At 39.2% G+C, this 13,563-nt stretch overlaps 1 protein-coding gene across 1 annotated transcript; it reads right to left on the bottom strand.

Moving 5' to 3' along the window:
- Positions 1-4,524: 4,524 nt before the first annotated feature.
- LOC111581313 (probable serine/threonine-protein kinase dyrk1) lies at positions 4,525-10,278 on the bottom strand. The gene is made up of 10 exons (XM_055004045.1): positions 10,108-10,278; positions 7,838-8,035; positions 7,328-7,516; positions 6,996-7,177; positions 6,765-6,888; positions 6,568-6,678; positions 6,394-6,477; positions 6,101-6,273; positions 5,398-5,948; positions 4,525-5,351 (listed from the first exon to the last, which is right to left on the bottom strand). Exons 1-10 carry the CDS (start codon positions 10,276-10,278, stop codon positions 4,525-4,527), a joined length of 2,610 nt encoding a protein of 869 aa, XP_054860020.1.
- Positions 10,279-13,563: the final 3,285 nt, after the last annotated feature.

Raw genomic sequence — 13,563 nt, forward strand, 5'->3', positions numbered from 1 at the left:
TTGTTGGTGGATGCAGCTGTAACGTCAGCAGCATTAGAGCTGCTGGTGTTCTGGCTAAAACTAACTTCACTGCCGTCTCTGCCAGATTCAGGTTGGGTTGGTTGAAAAAATACTGCAGATATTTTGGCCGGACTTTCAGAGGTTTGAGGTCAACATCTGTCCATGTTTGGGTTTAGAAGGATTAAGATTGTTGTGAAGCTTTTAACATGGTTATCTTCACCTCACCTGCTTTCTATTGACCCAGCAAACAAACAAACATGGTGAAAAAAAGGAGAGCAGAGGAGAAACTACTGGAACTGCAATTTGACCGCAAAATGAATGGGTAAACAATTAAAATATATTTAGTATTTGCTTTGAAAATGTGGTTGTTTTAGATTTGTAATTTATTTTTCTTTGGTTTGGGGAAGTTCGACCCCCAAAGACAACAGTAGAGGAAATTTTAGTTTCAATGACAATTTTTTTTTCAATAAAAAATTCTTTTTTTTTCAGTGACATCCAATACTGTGTCTATTTTAGCTCCATAAGGAAATGCCTGACCATCTGAGCAAACAATGAGCTCTGCTAAATTAATTACACATGGAAAATGTAAAGGACTACAAATAGTTAGGATTGATAGTTTTTCAGACTTGTATGTTGCGGAGTGCAGCAAGAATAACTTTATAACTCATTGCAATGAGATGTGTTTTACTTTTGGCCCTCTGTGCTTAAAAGGCATGTTTTGTTTTTTTAAAAATCTCCAAAACACACACTCTTTTTAGAGCCAGAAACTGTAAAAATGGAAAGAATGGTTAAATTTTCCGACTGTAATAAATACCATCAGTTTTGTGTGGTTATATTGAGAAAAATGATTGAAAATAAGCTTACAATTGTCAGATTTCATAGTAGTCACATTATTTAAAATGTCAAATTCAAAAATTCACCAAAAATAACTATGGAAGTTGTAAAAAAAAAAAAAAAAAAAAAAGATTATCTGCTCTGCACAGCAACTGAGAAGCCATGACTGACTCAGACCAGTTGTGAGCAACAACCATGTGACCAAAATCCAGACACTTTGGGTGAACCTTTCAATTCATTTTAAATCAATTTTATTTATCAATTCAAATATATCATAGAGAGAAATCCAACAAATCCAAAGTTTCCTTTGGATTCCCATCTGAGCAAGCACTTGGCAACAGTGGGGAGGAAAAACTCCCTTTTAACAGGAAGAACCCTCCGGCAGAACCAGGCTCAGGGTGGGCAGCCATCTGCCTCGACCGGTTGGGGTGAGGGTAAAGGGGAGAGAGAATAGGATAGTAGATAGAAAACTGACAGACAAAGCACAAGAGAACAACAAACACTTCCAGGTTGATGAGGCCAGGAACCGCAACTCCACAATGTGAATCTAGTCAATTATTCGGAGTGGAGAACTACAAATGTGTCTTTGTAGTTCATTGACATCTGTCACACACACATAGCTGTTGGATAAGAACATCATTACTCACAAGAATAAAGTTCAACACAATGTCTCTGAATGTCTCTTACTGAACATATTATCATTTTAAATGAAATATGTTCTTCAGAAATGCTTCAATGTGTTGACTTGCTAACAGAAGCAGCCAACACCGTTACGTACGATCTGACGTCTCTTCATCATGACGAATCACCTGCTAGAATACTTGGTAGAAATAAGAACATAAATTAGTTAAAATCTGACTTTAAACAAAGTATTTTTCTAATATTTTCTGGCATCATATATGTTAAAGCCATGCATGTTTCATTTTTTCTTTGAATTATTTGTTGATCCAATTGCTCTACACACTTTAAATTTAAAACATCCTTCTTGGTTGAATTGAATTAACTGAATTGCTAGCAAGTAAGCTATATTATCTGGAGTAAGCTATCTGTTACTGGTAATACATATTAAGAATCACAATTAGTAAAAGACTAACATGACTGCTTACAACCTATTTCAGTTTGACCACAGCAATAGCTAATGCTAGCTTACACTAGGTAGCATTTGTAGCTACAGTTAGCTAAACACACTAGCTTAAGCTAGCTAGAAAAATAGCTAACGTTAGCTACCAACACTAAATTAAAATAGCTAGCATTTCTAGCCATTGTCAGGAACAAAAACTGTCTTAAATTAGCTGCAATTTGTATCTAGCATTAGTTCGATCTTATTTTGCACGGCACAAGTGTCAGAACCTATTAGCAAGTAAGCTAAAGTTAACTACCATATTTCTTGGAGTAAGATATCTCTTACTGGCATTACATATTAAAAATCACAATTACTAAAAGACTAACATTACTGCTTACAAGCTACTTCAGTTTAACCACAGCAATAGCTATTGCTAGCTTAAACTACGTAGCATTTGTAGCTACAGTTATCTAAACACACTAGCTTAAACTAGCTAGAAAAATAGCTAACATTAGCTACCAACACTAAATTAAAATAGCTAGCTTTTCTGGCCAATGTCAGCAACAAAAACTGTCTTAAACTAACTGCCATTTGTGTCTAGCATTAGCTTGTCCTTATTTAGCACTGCAAAAGTATCATTACATGTTAGCAAATAAGCTAAAGTTAACTGGCATATTATCTGGAGAAAACTATCTCTTACTGGCATTACACAATAAGAATGACAGTTACGTAAAAAACTAACGTCACTGCTTACAAGACACTACAACTTAACCACAGAATTAGCTAATGCTAGCTTAAACTAAGTAGCAGTTGTAGCTACAGTTAGCTAAACACACCAGCTTAAGCTAGCTAGTAATACAGCTAACATTAGCTACCAACACTAAATTGAAATCGCTAGCATTTCTGGCCATTGTCAGCAAACTAGCTGCCATCTGCATCTAGCAATAGCTTGTCCCTATTTAGCACCGAAAAAGCATCATTACATGTTAACAAGAGAGCTAAAGTTACTTGCCATATTATCTGGAGTAAGCTTTATCTCACCAGCAATACATATTAAGAAATACAATTAAAAGACTAACATCTCTGCTTACAAGCTACTTCAGTTTAACAAACGGCCATACCTAATGCTAGCTTACACTAGGTAGCATTAAAGTACATGATATCTAACACTACCCTCAGACACTTTACATGATAAGGTGAAGATGAAATTACAGACAGAACAAATACGGAGAAGGTTGGTGAGGTGAGGAACTGCAGGTCCAGAACGTGAATCGAATCCATTATTGGGAATTGAGAACTATAAATGTCTTTGTAGTTCACATCTGTCACAGACACATAGCTTTGGATAATCCTCAGCTGCTTCCAATTCCATTGTCTTCCTCATATTTCTTCCCTTTGCAATGTGTGCAAAAAGCCTTTTGGGTTGTTTTCCTGCAAAAAGAAAAGAAAAAATGAACGAAAAACCATAACATCAAGCAGCAAATTAAAGTTACCATTGCATGGACTCCACATTGTCTTGGTATACATCCATTGGTGGCTTCACAGTGGTGTCAACTAGTCTGTCATTTTCATCTTCCTCCACTTTAACAGGAATATATATGTTCAATGCTCTTCAGAAATGCTTCAATGTGTTGACTTGCTAACAGAAGCAACCAACACCGTTACATACAATCTGACATCTCTTCATCATGACGAATCACCTGCTAGAATATTTGGTAGAAATCAGAAAATAAATTAGTCATATCTGTCATGTAGTCCAAATTTTAAAAAGCTGACTTCAGATGAACTGTTTTTGTAATAATACTTTCGCAGTATATTAAAGACAAGCACGTGTCATTTCATTTTGAATTATTTATTTTTTGATCCAATTGGTCTAGGTGTTTTAAATTTGTTTTTTTTTATTTTTTATTTTTACTGCTTTTTTTATCCTTTTATGTCTTTAATGCAGCACTTTGCTTAAATGAAAAGTGCATTATAAATAAAATATATTATGATTAAGTCATTTTAGTTTTTTGAATTAAATTGAATTCTATGTTAGCAAGTAAGTTACGTTATTTGGAGTAAGCCTTTGCTTACTGGCAGTCAGTCTGTCTGACTTTATATATATACAATACACAAATTGTGTATTGTATATACTGCATATTATATTTACAAATAACATACTTGCGTATTTTAATATAAAATATTATTCTATATGTAATTAATATTGTAATCTATTTTGTACTTATTTTGTACTATTTAAGTACATAATATTTAACACTACTGTCCTAATTTACATACTGTCAGTTCGTAACAGATGTCTCAAGTCACTTTACATGATAAGGTGACGATTAATACGTTAATAATTAAAGACAGAATCCCAACAAATCCTTTGGATTCCCCTTAGAGCAAGCACTTGGCGACAGCGGGGAGGAAAAACTCCCTTTTAACAGGAAGAACCCTCCGGCAGAACCAGGCTCTGAGAGGGCGGCCATCTGCCTCGACCGGTTGGGCTGAAGGTAAAGGAGAGAAAGAACAGGATAGTAGAAAGAAAACAGATCAAAACACAAGAGAACAATAAACCCAGCGAAGGTTACTGAGGTCAGGAACTGTGAGTCCGAAATGTGAATCCAGTCCATTAGTGCTGCTCAGTCCATCACATCGGACACACAGCAGCAGCAGCAGAACGTCTTCTTCATCCAAGAGAAGACGCGTTGGAAGCAGTTCCTCTTCTTCTTTTTCTTTTTGCTCTGCTCTTTTCCGCTGTCTTCAGCGTACTGACGGTTCTGCTCGACCTTCCTGGACTGATAATCTTTGCTAACGTCGCTGGTGTCACTGTTCTCACTGTCCTCACTGACCTCAGTGTCTTCATCAGTGTCAGTATCGTCACTGTCCTCATGTTCACTTATCTCCTTGTTGACAGGTTTCTCATTGTCTTCACTGTTTTTTCTGTCCTGGATGTCCTCAGTGTCTTCATCAGTGTCATTCTTTTCACTGTCCTCATGTTCACTGATCTCCTTGTTGACAGGTTTCTCATTGTCTTCACTGTTTTTCCTGTCATGGATGTCCTCAGTGTTCTCATCAGTGTCATTCTTTTCACTGTCCTCATGTTCACTGATCTCCTTGTTGACAGGTTTCTCATTGTCTTCACTGTTTTTCCTGTCCTGGATGTCCTCAGTGTTCTCATCAGTGTCATTCTTTTCACTGTCCTCATGTTCACTGATCTCCTTGTTGACAGGTTTCTCATTGTCTTCACTGTTTTTCCTGTCCTGGATGTCCTCAGTGTTCTCATCAGTGTCATTCTTTTCACTGTCCTCATGTTCACTGATCTCCTTGTTGACAGGTTTTTCATTATCTTCACTGTTCTTCCTGTCCTGGATGTCCTCAGTGTTCTCATCAGTGTCATTCTTTTCACTGTCCTCATGTTCACTGATCTCCTTGTTGACAGGTTTCTCATTGTCTTCACTGCTTTTTCCTGTCCTGGATGTCCTCAGTGTTCTCATCAGTGTCATTCTTTTCACTGTCCTCATGTTCACTGATCTCCTTGTTGACAGGTTTCTCATTGTCTTCACTGTTTTTCCTGTCCTGGATGTCCTCAGTGTTCTCATCAGTGTCATTCTTTTCACTGTCCTCATGTTCACTGATCTCCTTGTTGACAGGTTTCTCATTGTCTTCACTGTTTTTCCTGTCCTGGATGTCCTCAGTGTTCTCATCAGTGTCATTCTTTTCACTGTCCTCATGTTCACTGATCTCCTTGTTGACAGGTTTCTCATTGTCTTCACTGTTTTTCCTGTCCTGGATGTCCTCAGTGTTCTCATCAGTGTCATTCTTTTCACTGTCCTCATGTTCACTGATCTCCTTGTTGACAGGTTTCTCATTGTCTTCACTGTTCTTCCTGTCCTGGATGTTCTCAGGATAACCATCCTTTTTATTCTCAGTCTCGGTGTTTTCTCTCTTCTTCTTCTCCTCCAGGTCACTGTCCTCATCAGGCAAGCCTGTCAGGTTTATTCTGTTTTCAGGGTCTGCAGGCTTAACCATGGTGAACAGGCTGGTGGATTGTTCAGGTTCATTGCTACCAAAAGGAAACACACACTGTTGGGTTAACATCCGACAAGCAGAGAATGTAAACATGCAAATCAGCAAAAGCCCATATCAGTCTTTAGTCACTTGCTGGGCTGCTAATATCTCACAACCTGTGTACAAAGTAAACAGAAACACACTTACCAACTGCTGATGGGGGAGCTGCTGTTGAGGTAGCTTTTGGTGATAAAAGGATGGTTGAGGATACCACTGGGGGTGATTCTATCCTTCTCATTCCACCTAACCATCGCCTTCAACAGCTCGATACACTCCCTCCTCTCATCAGCTTCTGCTGGGTTGTCCGTCTCAGAATACATCTGGTACAGAAAACATTTGGAAAGTACAACAGTGGTCAGGTCACCTTCAACCATGAAATGTGAAGACAATAAATGAACGTTACTTTTCAGCAACTAGCTGCTGCTTCCTTAACTACTTACCGTTTTCATTTCATCCAGAGAGCGGAATTTGTGGCACTCGGAGGTCGTGAAGGGGTTATAACTCCCAAAATACTCTCTAGGTGTCTGAAAGAAGAAAACAATGATGCTTACTAAAGCCTTTATCTTATCGAGTGAGTAAAGGTCAGAGGTAAAATCACAGTAGGAGTATTGTACCTTCAGCCGCCACAAACCATTAGGTATTTTATGAAAAAACAATCGTGACCTCCGGCCAGCTCGGATGAGATGTTGCGGCGGCAGACCCAGCAGACGGATCATTTCTTTGAGCTGCAGACAAAACACAACACCAGGTTAGACCTGAAGCTAATCATGTGACGGCTTCTAATGTGTTTCTGCTACAGTCATTTACTCACCACATAGTATTCTGAGTCTGTCCCGAAGGGAACTTGATGAGCCACCATCTTGGACATCACGCAGGCCAATGACCAAACGTCGATGGCCTCTGAATACGGCAGGCCCAGGATGATTTCTGGAGCTCTGAATGTGGAAAAAAAACATCAAATAAAGATTTGACACAGTAGACAGTAAGGAGGCAGCACTGAACTAAAGATTTCTCAGTTTTTAAAACTTATCAGTTTTCATACCTATATGGAACTGTTTGGAGTAGATTTCCTGGTATGGCTTCGGACCTGTAGTTGGCCAAACCAAAATCTATGAGTTTGACCCTGAAGGGCTGCTTCACATGATCCACCATCATGATGTTATCCGTCTTCAGATCAGTGTGGATTATGCCAGCACTCTTCGTTGTATTCAAAGCTACAGCCAGCTGCAAGTAACAACAACATTTATCAGGAGTTTGTTAAAGAAATCTGTCACATGACAATAAAAGTAGAAGTTGCAAAGGTTCCTGAATCACTGATGCTGATTATAGCACCACTGTAGGAGATAAATATAAGGAGACAATAGACGGTCATACCTGCTGAATAACTGTACGGATGTGTTCCAGTCGCATTGGCTGTGTTAAGCCCTTTACATAGTCATGCAGGGTGATGTCCAGTTTTTCAAACACCAGGAGCCGCGTAAATCTTGCAAAGACATGTCCCTTGTACTCCACGATGTTGGACTCATCCGAGTTGTGGCGCTTGAGCTTTTTCAAGATTTCCGCCTGTGGAGACAAAGTATGTTTGCTGAGCCACATAGTGCAATCAGTTCTTCTCAACAACTATAAAGTATATTAGATGACCAGTACCACTACTGAGAATCTTGTAGCAGCACTACTCTCTTTTTTAAAAAATGCCCTTTTTGTGTAACTGTTCAGCTAAAAGACTACATTCTGCACCACTCCTTACAACAGTTATTCCACCCAAGTAGTATGTTGACTTTATTCCACTGAAAATACTATTTTCTGTTCAAGTATATATAGTTTTAAAGGTATGTTCTACCAAATATACAACTTTCTGAAAGTCAGTTAAAATCAACATCTTACCTCGTGTGCCAGACTGTCGTCTTTGGGCACCTTTATCACCATGTGCTCTCCAGTTTTATTTTTCACACATTCGTATACTATTCCAAAGCCGCCTTTTCCCATCACTCTCACGTACGTGTAGCCTTTTGGGACTGGGAGCGACGTCTTTTGGGTCCTCTCAGGGAAAGACTTGGATGGATGTTTAATGTCCATTTTTATCTGGTCACAGAAGAATGAAAATGAAACAGACACAAAAGAGAACCATAATCTATGGATGTCCTGTTAAACCATTGGTTATCTACCACACTGTTGTTATCTCAGTTTTCAATCAGCTTTGCTAAATATTGAACCAGTTATCATAAAACATAAGCACTGAGTGTTACACCCTGTTCTGAATTGTGTGTTAAGGTATATTGGACAGTACTGTAGCAAAATTACATGGATGTTTCCTCAGAAACTCCGAAATGTTTCCTCATTAAACAGAACAGTGAAGTTCCTTACCTCAAAAATGTTTGGTTCTTTGGATGTTGTTGAAAGTTTGATGTGGTTGAGTTTAATCTCGATGTCCTGCTAGTTTCAATGTAGTCCTGTTGTCCTGTTGAAATCTGTAAGATACTGTCCAGAACTGTCTCCACACTGAGAGTTCTATGCTGCATGAATTCTAGAATGTCTATTATGATGTCATCAACAATTAGAAACTATTTTTTAGAGTTCATTCTGCATAGAAACCATTGCATATCTTGACAAAGGTACATCAGATCATGTTCTAACTTGGTGGGAGTGTTGCAGGGGTCCTGAGGAAGTGCAGTGTGGAGTTTCAAGCAGATTGGATGAATGGTGGTGGTTTTTTCAATACAATGAAATCAAGGTTGTTACATTCTGGCAGCAGTCTCAGCACTATGTTTAAATGTGAACAAATGCAAAGAAGCAAATATGTAATGTAGTTATTTTTTAACCTTTTAACTGTCATATTTACTGTGAAGAAAGCACACTGGGGGTGGGTTTGGGTTAATACAAAATGCTGAAACACTGGTGTACTCATTGTATATGAGGAATATTCCCCCCCCCCCCCCCCCCCCAAAAAAAAAAAAAAAAAAAGAAGGGTTTTTTTGTCTCAACTTGGGGTACACTGAGCCTTTGGAGAAAATATGTTGGGGTACATTCAACTATGTTGAAGTAAAATTTAAAATTTGATACCTCATATAATGTAAGATCTGTCTCCGTTTGTTCATCTATGACCTGGTGGGCAGATCCTGTTCTCTTGAACCCTGTTGTTAGTTACTTATTGGGGTTTTGGGGGGTTTTTTGTCCATGAATCACTTCAAAGTCATTCTGTCGATCTTCATCTGCCCCATGACATATGAACTTCCCATTCTTTCCTTCTCCTACAGCTCTCTCCAAATCCTTAAGAGAAGCTGAAGTTCTGTCTGTCTTCCACTGGTCTCAAAATCAAAATGTCACATAATTTTAATTCTAAAATGTAAAAATATGATCTAGAATTATAGTAATGTGATTATTTACCAATAATCATAGGTGCTACCATTTTAACAAAAATGCATCATCCAGGCAGTTCAGCGCTAACTTCATGCTAACACTTTGGCCTCATATAGTTGCTTACTAATGCACTAACATGTGTGGAATAGTTTCAGATGTCTCAATAATTGTACAGACACAACACTTCAAAACTATAAACATGAAAAATTTACTTTGAGCAGCAAGCAATTGTTTTGTACACTAAAATGTGTTCCTATATGGGCTCCTTCTCTTCACTGGAAGAATAATGGATACTTTTTCAAAAATATTTGGCCACATGACCAATTTCTTCCATGCTTTTTTTAGAAACAAGTAACCCACAGACTCTCCCCTAAGGGATATTGTCAAAAGGTGAAACTTTTAAAGATGTGATTTTGTTCAAGGTGTCACAGTATAGTTATCACAATCCTTAACATCCAGTAATAATTCAAGGCTAGTAGCTCTTCATGCTCCAAAACCATTGAAATAATTTGATTTTAATCTGTATGAGGTTAAAATTAAATTAATATTAGCTTAATTAAAAATTCTCCGCTACAGTATGTTTGAATGACGTGCACTAATAATGCTTATGAATGATTTGATAACATCGAAATGAGGCGCCTTTTTAATGTCATTGGTTTATTTCCCCTAATTTGTTGGCAGATGACGCAGAAAACCAAAAATGAACGCACTAAATGGCTGATTTCATCTCGTCTCTGTGTTTGTTGGGTTATAATCAGCACAAATGTAAGAACAAACTGAGCAAATTGCCAGCTGACCGTCCAGTCCTTCTGTACGTACACATCAGCGTCAGCCAAGAAACCCACGGCTGCGAGCTCATTAATTCTCGATGAGCGACGCCGACGTGTTGGCAAATGCCGAACACGGTCACCTTGTTTACGGAGAAGGAAAAGTTGGCCGCGCTGAGACTTTTGGGTGACTTCGCCCATCAGCGGCTAATCACAGAGCGGCACGGTGAGAGACGAGGCCTGACCCTCCGACGGAGCGCCCGGGCCTCAGATGGCGCTAATCTAATCACCTCGTCCACACGGCGGCTCACCTCCCTTCACCTCGGCTGATGCGAACACGACACACGAACCCTCCAGAAGTTGTTGTTGTTGTTGTTGAGCCCCAGCTGGGAGCGACGCCACCCAGACACCCAGACACCCAGACACAGCTCAGTGGAGCAGGGACCCGAGCAGCACCTGCTGCCTGGCCGGGAGAACCACCAACACACCACTCTGTTTCAGGGCTTGTTTTTGTTTAAAGGCGAAGTTGCTCCCTCATAAAAATGACCTTCACTCATTTATGTGTTCCCTTCACTCTCCTTTCATTCGTCCAGTTTGAGTCCTTCCTTGTCCTTCACTTTCCCTGTCTGTTTTCCTGCGCTTCTCTGTTAAACTTTTACTGCAGAAATACAAGCAGAATTATTGCTCCCAGTCCTTCATTTATGGGACTTTCTATTATCAAGGGGGATTATATGTCATATTAAATGCTGCATTAAATCAGGCTTGTGCAAATTCTGCTTTAGCATAATGCATGATCTGTTTTTTATATCAGCATATTGTGTTTATTAGGAGTACGTTGTTTATTCTGTAGTTGATAGTTGTTAAATTTGCAGTCTGAGCTGTATCATAAGGAGATTTCACAAGATTCGCAACACTTTTCTCAGATTTTCTTCCCTTTTCTCCCAAATGAGCTCGTAATAAACCCTATTTAACAGCAGACTTTCTGACTTTTCATAGCACACAGTGGTGCTAAAAAACATTAACGAGCAGTTAAATGGAATCCAGTCGCCGTTCGTTTTTATTATTTACATCTGCACGTTTAAAGATTTCCTGTGAAAAGAGAAAATGATGCAGCCTCATGCGAAGGTTTGTGTCCGCAGAAAGTTGAACTTGAACTGCAGTTTAGGTCAAATCTCCAAGTATGTGGAACAAAAGTGTTTCTATCCATATATTTTTGTCTGAGTTTTGAACAGCATGACTATCCTCATCAATATACGTATTTCATGTGACCCACGTGTTCACAAGATGACACCAGACCAGCTCGAGTCACTCACTATGCCTGTGAGATGCTGTGAAACATATTCAGTCACACATGCTGGTCCAAAGGTCTAAATTTGCCTCCATTGTGGGGTTGTTTATTCACTATTTCTTGAGTCTACAGCCAGTTTTGGGATATTTAGAATTTTTGAAATGTCTTTTTTGTGTTCACTGTTTACTTCTGCTGATGCAACATGGTTAAAAATGTGATTTATTGCAGGTTTGAAGTTAGAATTCAGGTTGATTTGCTTAGTCAGAATTACGTTCCATTGAAATTAGCACATGTATTGGCCACATGGGGCAGAAAATATAATTTTTACATTGCAGGAAAACTTCAACTGCCTCATGTTAATAAAGCACATCAAAAGAGAGAGTCAGCAGTCAGCCTTGACATTTTCTTGTCCAGGTTGTGTATACAGGGGGTCCTCGACTTACGTCAGAGTTCCGTCCATGCGGTGTGACCTAAGTCGATTTTCGCCATAAGTCGGAACTCAAGTGAAAATGTAAACAAAGCCGTTACGTGCTTAACGATATCTATCAGTTTACATATTTGTACAACCACAGTAACGAAAACAGTCATTAGCTCACCACTACACTGCTTTGTAATTACAGTCGATTTCATAGGTGCAGATCCTTTCACATCTTCAAGTATTCACTTTTTATCACTGATGATCATCAAGACAGTCGTGCGACTTAGTCCAAGCAACCAGCCAGTGTTCGTCTGTGTTTTGCCCTGTTCTGAGTGTTTTATTACATCCAGTTTCACTTCCATGGAGATGACTTTCCTTCGAAGCATCAGAAAAGTCTGACTTATGCTGGGGGGCCATAATAAAGTTAGCGAATGTAGCATAATCCAATGTGGTGGTAAATGTAAATGAAGCCATCTTATAGCACTGCGCGACTTCTGTAGGTAGAGTATTCATCCACTCCGCTCGCCAACTAGTTCCATGGAATCAGCTCTGACGTAATGACGAAACACTGTATGTTAAACCGAGAACTGACCCGTTATCATTTCCAATGTAATGGCAAAACGTAAGCTGAGGACGTTGTAAACCGAAGATGTCCTGCATTTGGATTTTTTAAACCAGTAATTGATTGGTTTGAGTAATATCTCCAAACTAGAAAGCAGTATGTGAGAATTGACCAAGACAGATCTCCCCCTTTTAGCCAACAGAATGGGTGTTCCTGAAGGTTCAATCCCGGGTCCACTGCTCTTCAATTTATCTATAAAAGATTTGCCTAAAAGTGGCCCAGAGGCTTCCAGTTCTATGCAGATGATGCTGTCATATATGCAAATTCAGAAGAAATTCGACCTAGAAACTTGGATCATATCTATTAGTGGCTTCAACAGTTAAAAAAAATGTTTTCCAATGATTTTGGTCGAGAATTCTGCCTGTAATGTTCTGAGGATGTTTTTTAGAAAACACATTATAGTGCATTCTTCTATAGAACCCACTCACAATGTTTAAGATAGCAAAGGCAGAACATCCTGGAAACAACTTTTTAAAATTTTTTTCTATATACTCTCAAGGCCTCAGAAGATAGAGTGTTAAAGATTTTATAATGTTCCTTTAATGTTAATGTATGTATGTTAATGGTGGAACATTTTGCCTTTTAATTGAAGGAAAATGTTATAGAATGTTCTTCTATAGGATGTGTCCACAATAACAATCTCAGATGACAGAACATTTTTTATAAGATATTCCTGTATTGCCACATTTTAACAAAAACATTTAATCCTGGCTGCAATGTTCTAAGAACATGTTGTCACAGTGGCAGTTCTCTCTCCTCCTCCGGCCCTCCTCTCTCTCTTCCAGGTGTGTGCCGCACTGTGGCAGGTGGCAGGTGTGGCGCATCAGCTAATCAGCTGATTGTGTGCAGGTGGAAGTCAGCGTTTCATTCACTGGCTCTCCCATAAAACCCGACACCACTGGTTGTTTGATGCTGGACTGTCTTTGATCCTCCAGTTAGTTGTGTGCCATTTTACCCAGTTATTTCAGTAATTCCGTTTTCCTTGTGTTTAGTGTTGACTTCTGCCTGCTTGTGGTTACCTGGCTCTCGGTTCCTCTGTGTATTCTGCTCCGTCTGAAGGATTCACCTGTCGTCTGCCCTCCCCTGAAAGAGCATACTTACCCGACCACCTGTGGGTCCCCCCACATAAAGAGCCGGGTTCTGCTCGAGGTTTTTTTC

Source organism: Amphiprion ocellaris, chromosome 17 (assembly GCF_022539595.1).
Source record: "Amphiprion ocellaris isolate individual 3 ecotype Okinawa chromosome 17, ASM2253959v1, whole genome shotgun sequence".
NCBI classification, from domain to species: domain Eukaryota; kingdom Metazoa; phylum Chordata; class Actinopteri; family Pomacentridae; genus Amphiprion; species Amphiprion ocellaris.